The sequence below is a fragment of the Schistocerca americana genome, chromosome 2, assembly GCF_021461395.2.
Source record: "Schistocerca americana isolate TAMUIC-IGC-003095 chromosome 2, iqSchAmer2.1, whole genome shotgun sequence".
NCBI classification, from domain to species: domain Eukaryota; kingdom Metazoa; phylum Arthropoda; class Insecta; order Orthoptera; family Acrididae; genus Schistocerca; species Schistocerca americana.
The window spans coordinates 406,362,765-406,384,561 of record NC_060120.1 but is presented as its reverse complement, the minus strand read 5'-3'; the positions used below and the strand labels follow the sequence as shown (position 1 = coordinate 406,384,561).

The following is a 21,797-nucleotide window of genomic DNA, read 5'->3' as shown; positions in this document are numbered from 1 at the left end:
AGTACATTCATTGGATATATTCTCCTACAGACGAATAATTCTACTTCAAAGTCGCTTACCCTACGTCGACGGAAAAAGACGCTGTTGCAGTGCCTGTGTTTCTGCATTGTGATGCATTTATTTGTACATGCATGCTTGTCTAAAAGTACATGACAGTGTAACTCGAAATAACAGAGGCATTACAATATCCTACTCTATGCAAACGCCGCTGCTCTCTTTCCTCAAGTGAAGAGCGTCGGTTACTGCGTTGTTCTTGGTGAGAGATGACGCTTGAGATGTGGTATACTCATCACAATCTTGACACTGTGGATCCCGGAATACTGATTTTCCTAACTATTTCCGAATTGCTCCGTCCGACGCGTCTAGCTCAGAATACCATTCCGCGTTCAAAGTTTGTTAATTCCCGTCTTGCTGTCATGATCAAATTTTCACATGAATCATTTGTGTTCAAATGACTACTCCGTCGGTGCTCTACTCTTTTACACCTTTGTACACTTTGCTACCGCATCTGCTTGTATAAATATTTATATTCCATGACTTCTGTCACCTATGTATAGTTCGTCTGCAATAAACAACTGAAATCTGTACATTGTTTTTAAAATACCTGGTATTTGTCTCCATAAATGACTGAAGCGAACATTCCAACAGATATATCTTGCATTCTATTCAAAAAAATAGGCTACACCGATGGATAAAAACAATATTTTGTGGATGTGATTTCACTGCTATTCACGTAGATGTTGTACTGGACTGCTGGTTGGGATTTCTCAAGGAGTGGGTTCACGGGCCGGCCGGAGTGGCCGAGCGGTTCTAGGCGCTACATTCTGGGGCCGCGCGACTGCTACGGTCGCAGGTTCGAATCCTGCCTCGGGCATGGATGTGTGTGATGTCTTGAAGTTAGTTAGGTTTAAGTAGTTCTAAATTCTGGGGGACTGATGACCTCCGAAGTTAAGTCCCAAAGTGCTCAGAGCCATTTTGGGTTCAGGGAGTACATCCTCCGCTCTCACTGGATTGTTACCTTAGGGATATGTTGTATGAAGATTGTGGTGTATGTTTCTCTTTCAAGTGTAGGTAAGTGTAATGTGAACTGTTCTGAGTGCGAGTGCGGTGAGCTAAACACTGCGCCATCTCGCTCGGTGCTGCACACGATAACCATACGTGCATTATCTTGCACCTTTCAGCGCTGACAGTACACTCCGTTAACGTAAGTCGAGCCTGTCACATGAAATGGTATGGTTACCAGCTAGTTAGGACTTGTCAATGAATAAGTCCTTAAAACCTGCAATAAAACATGTGGATGGCTTTAAATGTATTAACTGATAAAATTTTAAACACAGAAGTGTAATTGGGGGCTATACACAAACCATTTAAGTGCCACAAATTACTCTAAAACAACGTATGTGGTGAGACTGCCAGAACATCTTAAGACTAATAAAGACACAGAATATTTCAATTACCCGGCTCTAGCCACTCACATATCACCTAACATCCTACTCAGCTGCCGTTTTCACAGTTCCTTATGCGTCATACAACATGACAGTGACTAACTGCTCGGACTGGAAGCCGTTACTTTAACCATGCGGTAAATTACTAACAAACAGTAACTAGAACATAGGGAAAATTTCTTGTGCTAAAATAGTGCCTATGCCGGCCCCAAATGTTTCAAACGACAAATATCAGAAAACAGCCACTAGGCTACCAATACACCCACACAACACAGAACTTAACGGGTCTTCAGGCACTCTACTCTATGTTTTTGAGTATACAGTAAGTGTAAGTACAGAGAAACTAGCCACTCGGTACAAAAGAGTAGTAGCCCAGGTGTACGACGCCTGTTGATTTCAGTCAAAATGCTTTACATTTGCCCACTAAGACACAGCTCAGGGTCATAACCCAACACTGCCACATCTCTAGCCAACCCCGGGCAAGATTCCGCACCACGTGAATCTTCCAGCATACGACAACGAGAGTTTTATGGAGAAAGGTGATAAATTGTTCAGGAAAGATGCCGAACATGTTACCATGAACGTGGAAGTAGTAGTTCCGTCTCTGCACTCCCAAACTTCGCGACGGCGACTGTAGTGGTTTATTTCGTCTTTGCTAAATAGGACCGCTCCAGGCCCCGCTGCTCCTGACTTTCGGACGTTGGTTCACTCGCACCCTACACGAGTACACAACAAGGCTCCGCTGAAGTGTGTCACGTGTTGAGTACCGATTCGCCCGCTTTTTCTTCTTTTTTGTACCTGTGTGTGTTTTTAAAGTTCGCGGAGTGCTATCTTCCTTGAGGCCGGATTTCTGTGGCGAACAGGTTTAGGGGTTTCAGATAAACTTTATTTGGGCCTAAGCAATGACATGGGCTCGGGCTCCTGGAGCCCTCCTGAGATGGTGGTTAAAACAGTTGAGTAGTTATTGGGGTGCCTCCACAAGGGCACCGGGAGGCACTTTTATGCGATGACACCGTTCAGGAAATTTCGAGCCGATGTAGTCGAGGTGGCAAGTTGTAGAGCGTAGCTTAACGATTTTTGCCAATAGTTTCCTTGTCGATTCAACGATTTGTTCTCTGATCATCGGTAGTTGAACTTGAATATGTAAGTCGTGGGTCTGAACTCATCATCCAGCGCCAAAGACAAGACCGATTGTGAATTACCTGTAGGGGCCTAAGATTTCAGGGAATGATAATACTCCAAGTTGAGGAGCCATATAACAGTGCAGGCAGGATCTCAGTTTTGTACAGCTTGAGTTTTGTCCGGGCATTCATTTGCCTACTGGTCAGAATAGGATACAGCTGGTGCAATACATGAAGATGAACTCTCTTCACTTAGTAACTAGTAACTTATGATAAAGGATTACTCCTAAGTTCTTTGTCCACTGCTCGTGGTCTAGTGGCTAACGTTGCTAACTCTGAATCACGGGGTCACAGGATCGATTTCCGGCGGTGTTGGGCATTTTTCCTGCCTGGGGACTGAGTGTTTGTGATGTCCTCATCATTCAGTCTTCATTCGTGGAAGTGGCTAGATTTGACTGTCTACAGATTGGGAACTGTTACGGGCGCTGATAACCGCGCATTGAGCGCGCCACAAATCAAACATCATCAACATCATCCACTGGCTGTTGTGCCTAGACTTCCACGCATACTGTTTGGCACTGAGAACACCAAACAATGGTACCTTCGGATAATGGTTGAAGACAGTCCGCAGATCGTCCTCTTCACACGTGAGCTGTGGGTGAGGTATGCCACAACCAATGTGATAATCCTAGATGTAGTCTGTACGGTGATAAATGTGGCTTCCAAAGTGGACATCAGCGGGAGGGTGGTTGGTGCACGAGTGATATCTGTGCCTATCGTATGACCACTTGCACGGTCTGTCCCGTATGTTCTCCAGGTTAGCTGATTGGGTAGGGCGGAGGTGAGCCTCGTTGACAGAAAGGATATCAATACGGTGCCAAGTGATGACATGGTCCAACTCGAGTTTCTTGTGGATGAGGCCATTTGCATTGAACATACAAAGTGAATAGTCGGTGGTCCTACCAGATCTATGAGCCATTGATGGGAATGAAGAGAGTCTCCGCTCCCTCGAAAAGAGCCATCAGCTTTGTAAGGGTGTTAGGTGCAGACTGAAATCCTTAGAATTTGACATATTCAGCTGCACTGCAACCTTCGTGGCTTTCTGTTTACGTACGCCTATTGCTTGTCCTTTTGCTGCGTAGGTCCTCAGGGCTTGCTGAAACGGGATCTAGCCATGCCATGTAGCTGGTTGATCACCTTCACAGTTTGCACACTTCACTTTTCTTCGACTGGTGCGTGCCCCCCACACCCGCCACATCTGTGGGGTAAGGTACAGTAGTTGGCGGTGTGGAAGAACCTCAAAGAGCGTTTACGCTGTGGCAGACTATCCGTTGCACGGCACGTTTCAAATTTAATTCTTGTATCTGTCATGAAACGTAAGTAGTAACTGGACCTGCAGGCATGGTGACGCAGTAGGCACGCTTTGCTACGAGATTGTTGCTTTTGTCGTCTTCTGACTTCAATTGAAGAACGGCAGTTTGGTGGAAGCCCCTAGTATAGAGTTCTGCTTCAACTACTTTGACTGTGATCTCAGCAGGTAATAATTTGTGTTAAACGTAACAGCCGGAGTTGTCACAATTAATAAAATATTCCGGCAGGACTCAGCGAGCCAGAATGTGAATTGGACATTCAAAAAAGCTAGGATCCCGCTTGAAAATCTCTTCCGCAGACGGGGACGAAAGGTTGGGTTTTAAAGTGAAATCCCTTCGACCTGAATATTTTATTAATTGTTAAATATTTTATGAGACTCGTTCAAGTTAGGGCTGTTGTTAAAACATCGCTATATAATATATCGATACAATTTAAAGGTAATATCGCTAAATATAGGCGACAATTTTCCATGGTACATCGATATGAAAATAGCAATTTCAAGTGTCGCTATTTTAATTTTGTATTACATTTTTTTCGCAATTTTTGGTAAATAATTGAAATTGTAGTAGAACATAATTTTCATTTCACTGTATGAAGGACTCTTACCACTTTTTGAGCTTTCATCGCGTTCAGCCTTTCTCTTTGACTGTGTGAAGGAAATATGGGTGGCACAAATAAGAAATCCGATTTCACTGGGGGGTCGGGGAGGGGCGGGGGGGAGAGTGATAGTGGCGGTGTGAATGGAATAACAAGATCTCCGACGTGAAGAAATAACACACTATTTGCGTTAAAACTGAATTTTTAACGCAAATGGTGTGCTATTTTTTCATATCAGCGTTTTTCAGAAATAAAATCTGAATTGAAAGTTTGGTATTCGCGGTGGACCGAGACGTTTGAGGAGAAATGCTGACAGGCTTGATGCTACCAACAGGAACTGCAACGTTTAAATTCACCACCCAGGTTTGACACTACAGCTGTTACGAAAAAACAGAGAAGTCGGGATGAAGTGATCGGGGCAAATCTGATATGTGACGAACACGAAAAACAGACCCATCGGACACCTTTTGTTATACCACTTACATGCAGTTGCCATTGTTACCAAGTGTGAACGTGCATTGTTCTCCTTTCAAGTCTTGCTCGAAGGGGGATAAGCCGGCTGCTAGCTTGTTGACGTACAGAATTCCAATAATAAATCAACACTTCAATATACAGCTCTGAAACCGGCAGTATATTTACAAATTGCAGCTGATATTGTTATAAGCCTGTTCGTAGTGTAGCTTCAGTCTGTATATCGATACTTTCTTCGATGCATCGAGAACCGATAACATCGATTACCGGCATTTCAATTTTTTGAGAACATCAGCAGTCCTACTTCAAGGTCCCTAAATGGTTGTGTCACTCTTATGGACAGCTCTGATGGGCCTACTTATATGTTTCTTCAACTCCATGTTTACGCACATCAATTTCCCTGTATAGTTATTGTGATGGGCGGAACTTTTCCTGCAGGTGTTCTTGTTGCTTGTGATGCGCTAGGTGGAGTCGTGCTCGAAGCAGCGGTGGCGGGTAGTGTCGTCGACAAACCCATCTGTTCGCTCTCGAGAGGAAGTAGTTCGGATCTGTTCGAGGTCGATATTGGTTGTTGCCTTCTGGAGACTTCATCAAGGACTTGAGGACTTTTTCTCTTCAAATCCGCCTTTTTATGACTTACAGTTCGAAAGCCTTGATGTCATCGTCGTCTTCGGGTGACAGCACTCTGTCTGGATCAGTTGCCGGTAATGGGCTGCAGCTGCTATCTTCTTGAGACTCTTCTTTATCGTAATCAATTGTTTTCAAGCCCATCGGTGATCGTATGACCTCGGCCTGGTAGCCACGGTTCCATAGTAATAGTGGAAGGAGTGTAGTCACTGAATGTAACGGTCCTACCCGCTGAGCTGTGCCTCGTGCCTGACCTCAATCGTTGTGTGGGAGGGCGTGAATGGCCGCCCGCAGGCGAGGTCCAGGCCCGCCGTCGGACGTCATTGTTGCCGCAACAGAGTGTGCCAATCCAAAGCCTGGGTCATCGCCATCGAATGTCCTGCAGCCATAGCGTGAGTCGTCATACACGGTTGTGCTGCGTCCATAACCTGGCTCGTCGTACCCGAATGGCCGTCCTTCATTGCCGGGGTCGTCATAAACGGAGTGACCGATGGGGCCGCTGGCGGGGCGAAAGCCGCCGGAAATCGATCGGCCAACTCCTGCGGCGCAGCGATCCGTCTTAAGTGCACGGCACACTGGGCGACTGCTGCCGTATGCTGCTCTCTGTGCCTCCTCCACCTCCTATCGCGCGCCGCTCCGCTCCTTAAAATCCCGTCCTCGACCTCGTGTGCTCTTTAGTCGCGTAGCCAGCGCTGCAACTATGACTGATGTGTATCGATAGCCAAAGAACTCAGCGGTGCGTGTTGTAATGGACGCGTATACGGTGTAGGGATGTGTTTGTGTTGTATGGCAATGATTATGACGATGAGATGATAGTGATAATGTTGAGGGAGAATGTGAAATGTGGTGCCGACGCATTGACCACTCATCTCGAAAGGCACCAATGACGTCGTCGGGGTTAACGACCCCATCCGACAACATGGGTCACATGCCTTTACTTCATGAGACACTGTAGACAAATATGGAATTTAATCCAGGGCATTGAAACAACGATTGGTGATCAGGAAATTTCAGGCATCACATCTGATCCCCTGGCTGGCCAAATACTGGCAGTGAAAATTTCATTCACTATGAGAATTCGAGACGGCTTACCTCAGAATCGCGTGTCTTCAGTGATCTCGGTTACGAAGGCGGGTACTAACAAACATGAAAATAACTTAAACGACCACATCGAAGTGAGACAGCAGTTTCTTAAAGAAGTATATTTATTCAAGCTCCTGAATAATATATTATGTGAGACAACAGTTTACTGAAGAGACTGTATGCACATAGCTTGTCCGTGCTCTTCTGGATTATTGCTGTGTGGTTTGGGATCTGCATCATTTAGTATTGACACAGGGCATCGAAAAAGTACAACGAAGGACAGCTCGTTTTGTATTATCGCGAAATAGAAATAGGCGATAGGGTGCGATGTATATGACACGCGAATTGTAGTGGTAATCATTAAAACAAAGGCGTTTATCGTTACGGCAGGATCTTTTAAAGAAACTTCAATCATTAACCATCTCCTCCGAAAATAATTTTTTGGCGCCCACCTGCACAGGGAAAGATCATTGCAATAAAACGACAGAAATCAGAGCTCATACTGAAAGACTTAAATGTTCCTTAAGTCAGTCAATCGATTTTACCAGAATTCATCCGATCATCCACCCCTGACTTCCGTGAGCTCGCTTGGATCGATATACTACGACATGCCTCGTTGCAATATCCGACAGAATATCCGGCCACCGGTTGTCCGGACATCCGGTATCTGGCCAAACATCCATCCGTGTCATGTCTAGCTCTAAAGTTTGTAGAGTAAAGTACTTCACTGTAACAAGTGCCAATATTTACAGAGTCTTGTGTTTGACAGCGAGGGAGTTTTTTATCAGCACACAGCACAAACTTCGCAGCGAACGTCGGCAACGCACGTGTAGTGTTTATGGCTTTAGGAGCCCTAATATTAAGTACGAAGCATCACTTCGTAATATACCTGAGACTGCGGTAGCTGATGTATGACGTAAGAAATGGAGTGAGGTGCAGACAGTCGCTGGTACCATGGGTACCCATAGCGTGAGAGATTACGTCAATTTAGTAGTCAGGTTATCTGACTGGCGGCCATAACAGGAAATTTAAGGAATATGCTTAAACCAGCCTGTCAAATTTCTAATTTTCATTTATTAATATATATATATATTAAATATAGCCCATATTTAGTTGACAACCATACCAGCTATCTTCGCAATAATAGCTGTCATTCACGCATTCCAATTTGATGTTAATAACCACTTTCAGTAATGTAAGAATGAATATAGGCCGAACAAGAACTTCCCGTACGACATAGTTTTCCGTGAAAAATGTGCACCGAAAGAGATGATTCTTGTTGAGCAGTTCAGATGACAAGTAGGGGCCGTATGGTTCAGTTACGTGTAGGAGCCACACGATTAAAATCTGAGGAAGGTGTCGCATGTAACGATCTTAAGAAACAGTGACTCTGCAAGCAGTTACAGAGAAGAACGTATAGAATTTGCAAACCGATTTGTGAATTAATTCGTACAATGTAGTTAATGAACCGGCTTCATAATTTCATTCTAGAATCTCTGCTATAAAAAGGAAAAAATTTAGCTCTCACATGACGGACGTCAACGAATTACGGGCAAAGTTTTAACTGACTGTAAATCGCCCTCTGGGGACGTATGTGCCAAGTAAATCGGTTAAGTTTGGCAAGAATGGTTTAACAATCAGATTCGGTAAACGCTGAAGAAAGGGATTTTGTTGCACTCTCGGTTCAAAAAAGAACGCGCAAATGCTGAAAGGTAATAATTAGTAGAAATTCGTGCGTCAGTAAGAAGACCACTGTGCGAGGCATACAACTTCTTCCACCATTCCTTAGGAAAAAGATCTTGCCGAGAAGCCTAGATTATACTGCTCTTACGTAAAAACACTAAGCTGGCTGAAGGCTTCCATACAATCACTCGTCGACTGCTTAAAGTGGTAATAGAAGAAAGCAAAAGGAAATCCGAAGTTTTAAATTTCACCCTTGAGGAATCATTCATGCATGATGCTCGTCCAAACATACAGGCAATTGACCCTCGTCAAGACTGCCGCATGGATGTTATTAAAATAGGCATCCATGGTGTAGAGAAGCAACTGAAAGAGTTGTAAACAAATAAGTCACTAGGTCGAGATGGAGTCGCAGTTCCGTTTTACAGAGAGTACTATGCAGCAGTTGGCCCTTACTTGGCTTCTATTTATAGCGCATGTCTCGCCCAGTGCAAAGTCCCAAGTGACAAGAAAAAGCTCAGGTGATTCCTGTATATAAGAAAGGTAAAAGAACGGATTCGCAGAATTACAGACCAATATCAATTGACTGCAGAATTTTTGAACAAATTTTGGGTTAAAATTCCTTGAGACAGGAATCCTACCGTCCACAAATCAACGCGGATCTAGAAACCGTTGGTCGTGCGGAAGTCAGCTTGGCCTTTTCTCACGTGACGTCCTGTAAACCATGGATGGAGGGCAACAAGCAGATTTCACATATCCTACAAACCGTGTATCGAGAGCAATAGGCAGATTCCATATTCCTAGAAAGCATTTGGCACGGTGTCGCACTGTGAACTGTTGATGAAGGTCCGAGAATACGGTTTAGGTTCCCAGCTATGCAATGGCTCGACAGCGAGTGTTCATCAGAGACAAGGGTGACGTCAGGAGTGCCCCAGTAAAGGGTAAAGGACAGTCCTTATGCTCTGTCACGTCACTGATCTGTCAGATAGGATGAGCATTAATTTACGGTTATTTGCTGTGACACTATGGTGTACGATGAGGTGTCGTCTTTGGATGAATGTAGGATTATCAAAAATGACTTGGACAGAATTTCTACATGTGGAATATGTAGGTTATTGCGGCCGACTACGAAAATAATCCTGTAACGTTCGAATACAGCATTGGTAGGATGCTGCCTTACACATTCACGTCGGTTAAATATCTGAGCGTAACATTGGAAAGCAATATGAAGTAGAATGACCACGTCAGTTTGGCAGTAAGGAAGGCGAAAGGTCAACTTCGTTTTATAGGGAGAATGTTTGGAGAGTGTAGCTCATCAATAAAAGTGATGCCGTATAGAACGCGAGAACGACCCATTCTTCAGCAGTGTTCCAGTGTTTGAGATCACTACCAGGTAGAATTAGAGGAAGACATCGAAGCAATTTAGAGGCATGCTGCTTGATTCGTTACCGGTAGGTTCGATCAGCACGCATGTATTATGCGGATGCCTCGTGAATTCAAATTGCAATTCCTGGATGGAGAAAAGACGACGCTCTCTTCGCGAGGCACTTATTGTCGAAAATTAGTGAACCGGATTCAGAGGCCGACTGCAGAACGATTCTGGTGCCACCAATGAACACTTCGCCTAAGGACCACAAATATAAAATGCGAGAAATTAGGGCTCGCACGAAGGCTTTTAGATAGTCGTTTTGGCCTCGGTCTATTTGCGAGTGGAACGGCAAAGGAAATGGGTAGAAGTGGTACATGAACACTCTCCAATGCACGATATGGTGGCTTTTGGAATACGTTTAATGTAGATGCAGATGTGCTATACACATAAACTGTATTACTTGTGACTTTGTTAATTTGTTGGATATATTGTTAGCAGTTTACGGCTGTAGATGTTTAGTGCGTTATGAATAAACAACAAACCATTTACATACCAGCTAACTTTGGATACTCATTTAGTACCGTAGAGACTCTTAGACAGTTTAGTATTAAATTTAACAGCCTCACATCCGGGAACGACGGATTCGTGACCTGATTGCCACTTCTGTGCAGGGACAAGGCCTTATTTAGAGAACATCATAGAATATCAGTGTTTTGCTCTGATATGGCAAAGTACAAACAGGCCCCTCATATGTCCTGCTATCCCACTAGAAATGAAAACACTTACTTGTTATCTGTGGTAATACAGTAGAAGGAATTGATATACAGATAACCTGTTGCCATGAACACTGTCACCGCATTCAGTTGCAAGCCTTCTGTTGTTTTTTATCACCGTACACCGAACTGTTCTACAGGTAAGAAATAATTTATAAAGTCATCTCGATCTTATAATTTCAGTTTGTCTACAAATTGAATTACAACTATAGGCACTAACTTAATTTTAAAGTGTTCCTATTTCCACAACACTACAGTCATCTTTTACAACTGCATTCAGCACGAACTATTTTTGTTATTATATTGCTAATGAATTTTTCGTTTCTTATGAATTTTAGTATAGTTCTGTAATACTGCAATACTTTTTGTTATGTAACGTAACGTACCAGTGAATTCTGGCTTCACTGAAACCCTTGATTACACCTCCGTCAACCTGAAGAAAATCATATATTTTAATTTCAAATATGAAGTTCAAATACACAACGTAGAGTGCTTTTACTAAACATGGTTGTATTTATATTAGTTGTAAAAAGGTGTTGGATGCCTGATCGGCCTCCAGTCAACACCCATTATGAGGAAAGGAGATACACAACGGAAAACTAACGGACGCGTTACAGTATGAGCCGCTTTTCTCCCAAACTCTCATCAAGTGCCTTAACCACCACGCCTTCTCGCTCGTGCACAGAATATCGAGTATACAGAAAGAAAACCAGAGAAGTAATCCTTTGATTTGTATGAAGAAGTGCTGCACTTGTCGCCATATTGAAACTGAGTAAATGGAAAACGATAGCTGCTTAATACGACGGCTCGAAATGGGTATACTTACGAAGCTGAGATAACTCAACCAACTACATGCAGACATTTAGGAAGAGAAATGGTAGTGAAATAACCCGCGATAAATCTTTAGTTAAAAATTTATCCCATTAGCTTTTAAGTCATTACTGTTCACAACCGCGCAGGGGACAGCCGCGCGGTGTGAGGCGCCTTGCCACGGTTCGCGCGGCTCCCCCCGTCGGAGGTTCGAGTCCTCCCTCGGGCATGGGTGTACGTGTTGTCCTTAGCGAAAGTTAGTTTAACTTAGATTAAGTTGTGCTTAAGCTTAGGGACCAATGACCTCAGCAATTTGGTCCCATAAGACCTAACCACAAATTTCCAAATTTCCAATTCCTGCTTACATTTGCAAACCCTTCAGAGATAACCAGGTTATTTTGTTTTACAAATACCGGTTTTACTTTGCAGTAATTTAATTTACAATTCAATTTTTTTCTGGGACTGTGACCTGATATATCAACTCATCTTGAAACAGAAAGAGTTGTTATCTAACGCTATGGAGGAGTTTCTGTGTATATCAACGCTGGTATATTCATTCATGTACCTACCTGAAAGTAACACCTAGATATTACATTAACTGAAAGCATTCAGCTAACTTAAAAATTTGGTGTCTACAAATGTTCTGAATTAGTTCAAAAATGGTTCAAGTGGCTCTGACCACTACGGGACTTAACATCCGAGGTCATCAGTCCCCTAGAACTTAGAACTACTTAAACCTAACTAACCTAAGGACGTCACACACATCCATGCCCGAAGCAGTATTCGAACCTGCGACCGTAGCGGTCGAGCGGTTCCAGACTAGCGCCTAGAACCGCTCGCCCACTCTGGCCGGCTTTGAATTAGTTCCAGACCTCAGTTCACTCTAACATATTATATAATATGAGTAGAATTCGTTTAATAAAGAACGATTGATAAGTGTCGTAACAAAACTTTTGTCAAGCTTTATCAAAATTTTAGCTTTTCTATTATGTAGCTTCGTCTTCTTCATCATTTTCTATCAGCAGTAAGTAAAACAATAAGTTGTGATACTAATTTGAGGAACGTGCGCCTACTTGCTCGAACTGTTCATGACTGGGCTACAAAGTACTTGCACCTGAGGATCTCAGTTACTGTACTAAAACAGAATACTTTAACTTCGGTTTACACCATACCGTTGTTAGATGTGGCTTTTCTACCAACTTTAAAAACAGTTTCTATAAGTTAGCTACATTTATTACACAGCACCGTATCATCTGAATGCATGAAACATAAAGTAGCCAGTGACCACATCTTTCAGTGCAAACCCTTCAAAATTCATGCCACTTGAAAATTAAGTATCACAGTAACTAATACCAACATTGAAAAATAGACACATCTTCTTCAAGTTGTGATGTGAACTATACTTCAAGTTGCGATGTGAGCTATAAGATACGAAATCAATTAGTTTTACAGTATAACAAACAAGTGTCTATCTGTAGGTAAGCCCAGCAGCTAAAATGCATAAAATAAATGAATCATAGCTGTTTACTCGATTTCAGCACGGCAGACTTCGCGCATGTGCAAAAAATTTCAACACACGATCTGCAGCTGACTTTCCATTTTAATTCTGTACATACATCCGATTTTAGAATTACTTGCTTTCTGTCAGGAATAGCTACAATAACCCCAACGCAACATCTGGTTCTAAGTATCGGTCATCAGTCATCGAAATGTTGAAGGAATTTTCCGTCTCCTTCCTTGAAAGTCGTTCGAAGTAAAAAGTGCAGTGTGTGAATTCACAGAGAAGTTTATTGGGAGCTATCGGTGCGTACGGACATCATGCAGAATACAGTTCCGTCAGGCTATTTTCCTCTCGTAATCGCAAATGTATCCTACTTCGATTTGCTTTCATTTATCACTTGTCGAAGATGCCCTTAACAATGCTGGACTGAGACATACAGCAGTATCCGGTGCTCATCTGGCGCCACTCCAGTTTTGCAAAGTTAACAGTTGCTACAGAGATTGGCGACGTCCCCGCTTAGTCAAACTTTCGAGTCGCGCCGAGACAAAAACAAAGGGCGCTGCCGTCAAGTTATTCTTGGGGCCAGGGTCGGCCCGGAAGAAGGACGGCGCCTGCAAGAAAACAGCCGGCTCCAGGCTACCCAGCCCTCTGGCTGGTAATATCGGCGAGGGCCCCGCTGTGGCTGCAAAACCTGCCGGCGCAGAGCCGCCTGGTGGCGGGTCGGCGCACACCGCACAGTGCCAGGCGGCAGCGGTCGCTTCTGTAAAGGCCGCAGCTGGTCTGCCGGCAAATGACCACTTGATGGACCTTTTGAGGTGCAACAGTATCACTGATTCTAAATTTGTCATTTGGGGAACGGAAATGGAGAACGTTCTAATTTCCATTTCTTTTTCAAGAAACGCGTTTCGCTGTTACTGTGCTCTCGGCACTCTGGAGGAGAAGACTACTCTTTAGCGTCCCGCCGACAATGAGGTTATTAGGGACGGAGCACAAACCTTGATTAGGGAAGGACGCCTTGTCGAAGGAACCATTTAGGAAAATCAAGGAAAACCTAAAACGGGATGACAGGGTGCGGGTTCCAGCCACCAAGACAACTGCGCTAACAGCTGCGCTAACCCACTGGGTGGTTCGGTACTCTGTGAAATGTCGCCAGACATGTTCCCAGTACCAAATCATGGACGAAATTTTTGAAACATCCTCAGTGCATGGTGTATGATCTTTGATCCAAGCAGCGCTTCCAATGGAGTTCCAAGTGCCATGATTCACAACCTATACTGCATTTTGAACGCTGTAGTAAATGTTGTACATTCTGTATTGAACTGATTTAAAATTACGTCCTAGCGCGCAAGTGACCCCGCAGTGGTTTCTTTTATGTGAGGGGTAGCCATCCAAAGAAGCCTTAGCAACAGTAAATGTAGAATTCCGTGCTGGTGATGGCATCCAGACAACACTCATAGCCGACAGTTGTGACGGAGCGGTTCTAGGCGCTTCAGTCCGGAACCGCGCTGCTGCTATGGTCGCATATTCGAATCCTGCCTCGAGGATGGATGTGGGTGATGTCCTTGGGTTAGTTAAGTTTAAGTAGTGCTAATTCTAGGGGACTGATGACCTCAGATGTTAAGTCCCATGGTGCTTAGAGCCATTTGAACCATTTTTAACACTCATATCACAACACATGCCACAGACGTCACACGCAGTGTCAATGACAGCAGGAACTGCTATCGACTTTCGTTTGCGTTCGATACGGGCCTCTCACAAGACTTAAAGCACGCGCATCGGAGATTTATAAAAACATGTTATTCGTGGAATGATTTATTGCAATTATTGTTGTAATTAAGCCTCACTTAATGATTTACAGACGGTTAATGCCTTCACGTAAGAGTGCTTTATCACTAGTGAGTTGTTATCGCCAATAATCTAGAAATGAAGCATGAAACACACTTTTATTGTAATTTGCAGTAAGCCGTTTAAAGGCAATGGAGCCTTGAATATTTATCAGAAACAAATCACCATTATCACTGAAGGTTAGTAACTAACTCATCGACCATATAAGACTTCAAGAGGTAGTATGAGAACCAAGACTATAGGCAAATACCACACAGTGAAGTGCTGACCTAATGGACACTCTGCTTCCGGCAGTGTTGAGGCCAGCACGTCTTGTTTGCGCCTCGCCTGTTGTGTTGCTTGCGAGCGAGAGCGTATTTGCTTACTTCCACGTAGCGGCTTGTCTTTGTGTCCGAATTCACCGACCATCATGGCGTTTCCCTATCGCCACGACGCGATTAAATTAACGTTTCTTTCGCAACATGATTGACCCAAAGCGTATGAATTTGAACAGTTTATATGGGTCGGAATGCGTCTCCCGGTGCAGGTTGTTTTCGGAAATCATTTTTCAATCCTTATTACTACTGTGTACATAATTCTGGCGAATGGAGAGCTGTGCGCCGATGTTGTGCGGCGCCATGATAACGACTACAAGTTCCGCTACTCTGGTCGCCATATAGGACCTGTCGTGTTCATCATCGTGGTTTTGGCCACCGAATGTTGCGTGTTTTCGAACTCCCGTTTGACGTACCGTCGGACGTTGGCGTGGTCGCCGTTATATAAGATTCCTTGCGACAAGTCGTCACTCACGCTGCTAAAACGTGAAAAATGTTCGAAACATACCGCGTTCTCAATAGTATCCGGCAGATAAAAACTCAACAGGGGAACCACGTGTCATTCTACTCTGTAATGCTGGCTGCAGAGCTGTCGTCATGGACGTCCGATGGTCAGCCGTGCACTTGTTCAGGCTGTGGTCAGGAAGGCCATGACCGTTCTGAAAGTCTCCGACGTAGACTGGTTCAGACGCCGATCTGAGACGTTGCCCTCCCTGCGGCGCCCACTGTATTATCTCTATCTCACGCGTGCGCGGCGGGCTGCAGGCTGCATCTATTCAGTTGGTACCGGCGACTCCCCACAACAACGCGATTGACGTTTTGCGTGTCCCTACTACACTTCCGCCGGAAACAGTTCCATTGGACAATGGCCATCAGCAGACGCAGTCACCTGTTCCCACCCCCTGGTTGTTGATAATGGAGCTGTTCCCAGAATGATACTTTTACTCTGCAGCGGAGTGTGCGCTGATATGAAATTTCCTAACAGATTAAAACAGTGTACCGGACCGAGACTCGAACTCGGGATCTACGCCTTTCGCGGGCAAGTGCTCTACCAAATCAGCTACCCAAGTACAATTCACGCCCCGTCCTCACAGCTTTACTTCTGCCAGTACCTCGTCACCTAACTTCCAAACTTTACAGAAGCTCTCCTGCTGTGAGGACGGGGCGTGAGTCGTGCTTGGGTCATTCAGCTGGTAGAGCACTTGCCCGCGAAAGGCGAAAGTCCCGAGTTCAAGTCTCGGTCCAGCACATACTTTTAGTCTGTCAGGAAGTTTCAATGGAGCTGTACTGATCTCCGCTCTTCTGCCATTTGGCCACATATCGGACGAAAGGCGCCTGCCATCCGACACAGAACATGATGTTTGGAAGCAACAGCCGCCCAGGAAACGGAACAGACAACGCCGTACCGCTTCCTGTGACTGTCTCCATCAGATGTGTACGCGGGATGACGATCCTCCTACTGACGTTACACTATCTTCTGAAATCGTAGCGCCTGACAATGCAACGTCTTTCTCCGCCTTAGTCACCAGTCAGCGTCCATATGTGGATACCGACCATCCCCGCTTGTACCTGGTGTGGTTGCCTCCCTCTCTGTCTATGATACTAACTGCGGGCATACCTCTGGTATCCAGCTAATCAGTCTGGTGGGACGTCTGTATTCTGGGCGGACGACGTCGATTTTCAAGATGGACTTCCTGTAGGTCTACGGAGCAATGGACATCTCTTGGCGGGATCGTCTACCTCCCCGTCTCAGATCTGTGCCCTCTGAGGGGGTCTAAAGGAAACTCCCTGTGCTTCCTCCGTGTTTCAATAGCCCGTCCTCCTAGCGATGGTAGCTTTTCAGATGTTCAGATTGAACAGTAGGGGCGAAAGACTACGTCCTTGTCTTACACCCTTTTCAATCCTAATGCTTTGCTCCTGGTCGTCAATTCTTTTTATTCCCTCGTGGCTGTTTAACATATTGTTATTACCCGTCCCTCCCCTATTTTCCTCAAAATTTCTAACATCTTGCACCATTCTCATTGTCGAACGCATTTTCCAGGTCGACAAAACCTATGAACGTGTGTTGGCTTTTGTTTCCTCTTGCTTCCATTATCAACCGCAACGTCGGAATTGTCTCTCTCGTACCTTCACCTTTTCTAAACCCAAACTGATAGTCATCTAACAATTCTCAATTTCCTTCATCATTCTTCTGTACATTATTCTTGTCAGCAACTTGGATGAATTAGCTGCTAAGCTGATTGTGCGATAATTCTCGCACTTTTCAGTTCCTGCGTTCTTCGGCATCGTGTGGATGATATTTTTTCTAAACTCAGATGGTATGTCGCTAGATTCATACGTTCTACACAACAACGTAAATAGCCTTTCTGTTGTCAATTCCTCCAAGATTTTAGAAATTCTGATGGAATGTTATCAATTCCTTCTGCCTTATGAGATCTTAAGTCGTCTAAAGTTCTCTTAAATTCTGGTTCTCATACTGGATGCCCTACCTCTTCTAAATGACTCCTGTTTCTTCTTCTATCTCATCAGACGAATCTTCCCCCTCAAAGAGGCCTTCAGTATACTTTTTCCACTTATCCGCTCTCTCCTCTGCATTCAACACTGGAATTTGCGTTGCACTTTTAATGTTAAGAACCCTTGCTTTTAACTTCCCCGAAGGTTGTTTTGGCTTTCCTATAAGCTGCGACAGTCCTTCCGACAGTCATTTCTTTTTCGATTTCTTCACATTTTTCAAGCAGCAATTTCTTCTTAGCTTCCCCGCACTTCCTATTTATTTCATTCCTGGGCGAATCATATTTCTGTATTCCCGAATTTCCTTGAACGTTTTTGTACTTCCTTCTTTCGCCGATCAACTGTTAGTCATGGTTTCGTCGCAGTTACCTTCTTTGTACCTATGTTTTCCTTTTCAACGTCTGTGATCGCCCGCGTAAGAGATGTCCACTCCCCTTCAAGTGTACTGCCTACTGAGCTATTCGTTATTGCTGTGTCTATAACCTTAGCAAATTTCAAACGTATCTTGTCATTTCTTAGTACTTCTGTAACCCAAATCTCCGCATATTGATTTTTCCTGACCTTTTTGAACTTCAGCCTACTCTTCATCACTGCCATATTGTGATCTGAGTCTATATCTGCTCCGAGGTAATCCTTACAATCCAGTTTTTTTTTATTTCGGAGTCTCTGTCTAACCACGATGTAATCTAACTGAAATATTTACGTATCAAGCGGACTTTTCCCAATATACCCTCTCCTCTTGTGATTCATTGACAGAGTATTCGCTATTACTAGATGATACGTATTGCAGAACTCAATTAGTCTTTCTCCTCTCTCAGTCCTTCTCCCGAGCCCATATTCTCTTATAACCTTTTCTTCTACTCCTTCCCCTATAACTGCATTCCAGTCCCCCGTCACTATACTTTTTCATCTCCCTGCACTACCCTTTCAATACCCTCATACACTTTTTCTCTCTCTCTTCATTTTCAGTTTGCAACGTCGTCGTGTGTACCTGTACTATCGTTGTCGGTTTTGGTCTGCTGTCGATCCTGACAGAACAACTCTCTCACTGAACTGTTCAGAACAACACACTCTCTGCACTACATTCTTATTTATAACGAACCCTATCCTCTTTACAGCATTTCCTGCTGCTGCTGATAAAACGTTATATTCATCTGACCAGAAATCCTTGCCTTGTTTCCACCATACTTCACTGACCATTATTATATTTAGATTGAGCCTTTGCATTTTCCGTTTCAGAATTTCTAGCTCTCCTACCACATTCAAGCTTCTAACATTCCACTCATAGAGCGTTATTCAACCTTTTTCTCATGGTCACCTCCGCCTTGGCAATCCTCTCCAGGAGATCCGAATGGTGGACTATTCCGGAATATTTTACCAATGGGGAGTGAAACGCCTGCAAAATCACGCAGGGATAACTGGTAATTAGGGTTGTGGAAAGGATCAAGTGAGTTGCGGTCGGATTCATTTCGATATTGTAATTTATTATCATTTAATTCACAAACACACTTTTGAAAGAATTAAATTAGTTTCGCGGCTGAAGGCCTCCAAACAGATGCTTTAGAATAACTTCAATTTTGAAAAGACATGGCACACAGTTAAACTTACGAATCAGATAAATCGTATACATATATGAGATCAGCATGCGGAGCGTCTGAAGGACGCCGGATTAAATCTTCAAAATTCAAAATATAATAGGATGATTAATGAAGTCAGAAAGCTACAAAGTTTTAAGATGCTAAAAGGGTTGATGGCCCGCAAGGTGCACAGAAAGAGATACACAAACGCAATAAGATGGCTGAAGGTCGCAAAGTTAAATTCTGCGAATTAAGGAAATATATATTGCAACAATCGGTAAAACAATTGATTAAGTTTAAAAATTTCCTTTTTGCAACAACAACAGCGGAAGGCCCACAACAACTTGTAAAATCTTTCAGAGGAAATTAAACCTTCAAAGAACAGAAGGCGACAATGTTTGGGCTTGAATGAAACTCTGAGAACATGTTTCCAGGGCTGAAGGCCCACAACTAACCTTGCCAAATTAAGAATATAATAAAGTTAAATTACAACAACATTAACACTGCCAAAAGGATAATAAAGAGAACGGCACTCAGGAGTCTCCTCTGGATCGGTCTGCCCTGGTTCACTTAGGCGAGACAGGTGGTGAGTTCAACTACACTTAATTCGTGCGAACCCAACCAAGGGTCAGTCACGGACCGACCGACCAACCGCTTGCTTGCCACGACGGAGTACACGAGAATTCAAAGCCCCCCCCCCCCCACACCAAAAAATACAAGTAACACTATCCCCAAAGAAACGCGTATGTGAACCGAGCTGCCAAAACTACACACCATGTTGAGCAGCAACAACAGGTGAGGAAAAGACACTGACTAAAACTACTTTAGCGGCCAGGGCAGGTAACTAGATCACTAACGGCCACAAGGCAGAAAATTCCGCTGGTGCACTTCACTACGGATAAATTAATTCAATCAATCCCACCTAACGGCGGCTATCTCGAACACTTCACTCGTTGTTTCTCACAGGAAAACCTCCACTATAGCAACGTCGGAACCAACAACGTAGTGCTCAAAACGGCTCAACATTCACGTCCTGGGTCAGCAAGCGACGATGTTCGTAAAGATCGGACAGCTGCAGACAGAATCGGACACTGCGCAGAGACCGCCAGCAGCCCAGTCGACTACGCCGCACGGAGATGTCCTCGGACCAGCCGACCGACTAACAAGCCACCAAAAGTCAGGCCCGGCTTAAGTGATTCGTGGAGGCAACGGTCAGGTGGGCGATGTCCACGCAGGGCCCAATGCTGCTGCAATCCGGTGACTGGCTGGCCCGGGCTGCGCTCCAGACGCGTTGCAAATGACTGCCAGTGCCCAACTCACGACCCGAACTGCCACAGTGAACTCTCCTCCTCACATGTTCCGACTGACCCCTCTCAGAATGCCGACAACATCTAAAATAGTCACTAGTGGAAATAACGCCAACTACACACACAACCTGACAAACACTTGCACGAAGACATGAACGATACCCAACAGTAACTAAGCACACACGATGACAAATCGGGAGTCAATGCGTGCGCGCACACACACACACACACACACACACACACACACACACACAGCCGACACAGGAACGATCGGCGAGCCCAAAACGCGTCGTCCGGTAGGACGACCGACCGACGATCCACCAATACCGTGGCCCGGCTCAAGTGATGCATGGCGGCAATGATCGGGCGAGCCATGTCGACGCATACCTCACTGCTGCTCCAACCTGACTGCGCTAGTGCTGCTTTACAACTCCCCGACTGGTAGGTCCGGACTACGCTGCAGACGCGTTCCCACTGACTGGCTCTCCGAACTCGCTATCCGTACTGGCTTACGACAGACAACGACCGGGAGTAATAGCAGTCGAGCAAAGCTACTACGAAAGGGAATATATCGGTATGCGCTGCTAACGCCTCTCACGGTCAGGCAAAACAGCAACTCAGTGACAGTAGTAATTTAAATTAACGTAGTGAGATAGAAGTACGTTAAAAACAGGGTGTAAAATACATGATGGCGGGGACACGAGCCACGCAAGGCTCAGGGAGATCATCATGACACTGTTTCATGTACAGGCCACGTGTCCTGTGGATTCATGTTATGTGTGTTTAAAGCATTTTGCATCCTCATGCCGTTGATCATTGCAGCTTCTTCCGCCTTTAGGGAGTAGCTTCCCACCCCAAGGACAAGAGACTGACCTGAACCTCTGTCGCTTTTCCACTCTCATTGACAAGGCCTCTGGTAGATTGAGGGAGACTTCTTATGCCGGAAGCCTTCGGCCGCCAATGCTGATTATTAATCAGAGTTTGAGGGATGGTGGGGTTCGAACCCGGGACTTATGACGTTTGATCACTAATCTAAAAAACGCCACCCCTACACCAAGGTCGGTATCGGAACGTAATCGCTCATGCTGCCGCTCGTCGTATGCCTGGACTTTTAGCAGCTCTTTACTTCAGCGAGGCGTTCCATAGGGTCGACCACGACTACCTAAAAGTGTCTTCCGCCATATATTGTTACACTGATACTGCCGTCAATGTCGTGATAGGTCTCCCTCGTGCACCCTACAATGGCTGTCTCACTCCTCCCATCTTGACCCACCATTCGGTGCGCCAAGGCCTCCCGCTCTCTCCACTGCTTTATGCTTTCACCATGGAAAGATTGCGCTGGGTCAACGCCGGCCTTTGATGTCCGTGTATTCAGCCCCACTGTTTATGCGGACG

The 21,797-nt window shown here is 44.7% G+C and overlaps 1 protein-coding gene across 1 annotated transcript in view; it reads left to right on the top strand.

Moving 5' to 3' along the window:
* Positions 1 to 21,797, top strand: part of LOC124594054 — a 328,962-nt gene that overhangs the window by 285,822 nt on the left and 21,343 nt on the right. The window contains exon 9 of the mRNA XM_047132404.1: positions 13,435 to 13,626. Within this exon, the coding sequence (XP_046988360.1) occupies positions 13,435 to 13,626 (192 nt within the window). The remainder of the gene's footprint in view (positions 1 to 13,434; positions 13,627 to 21,797) is intronic.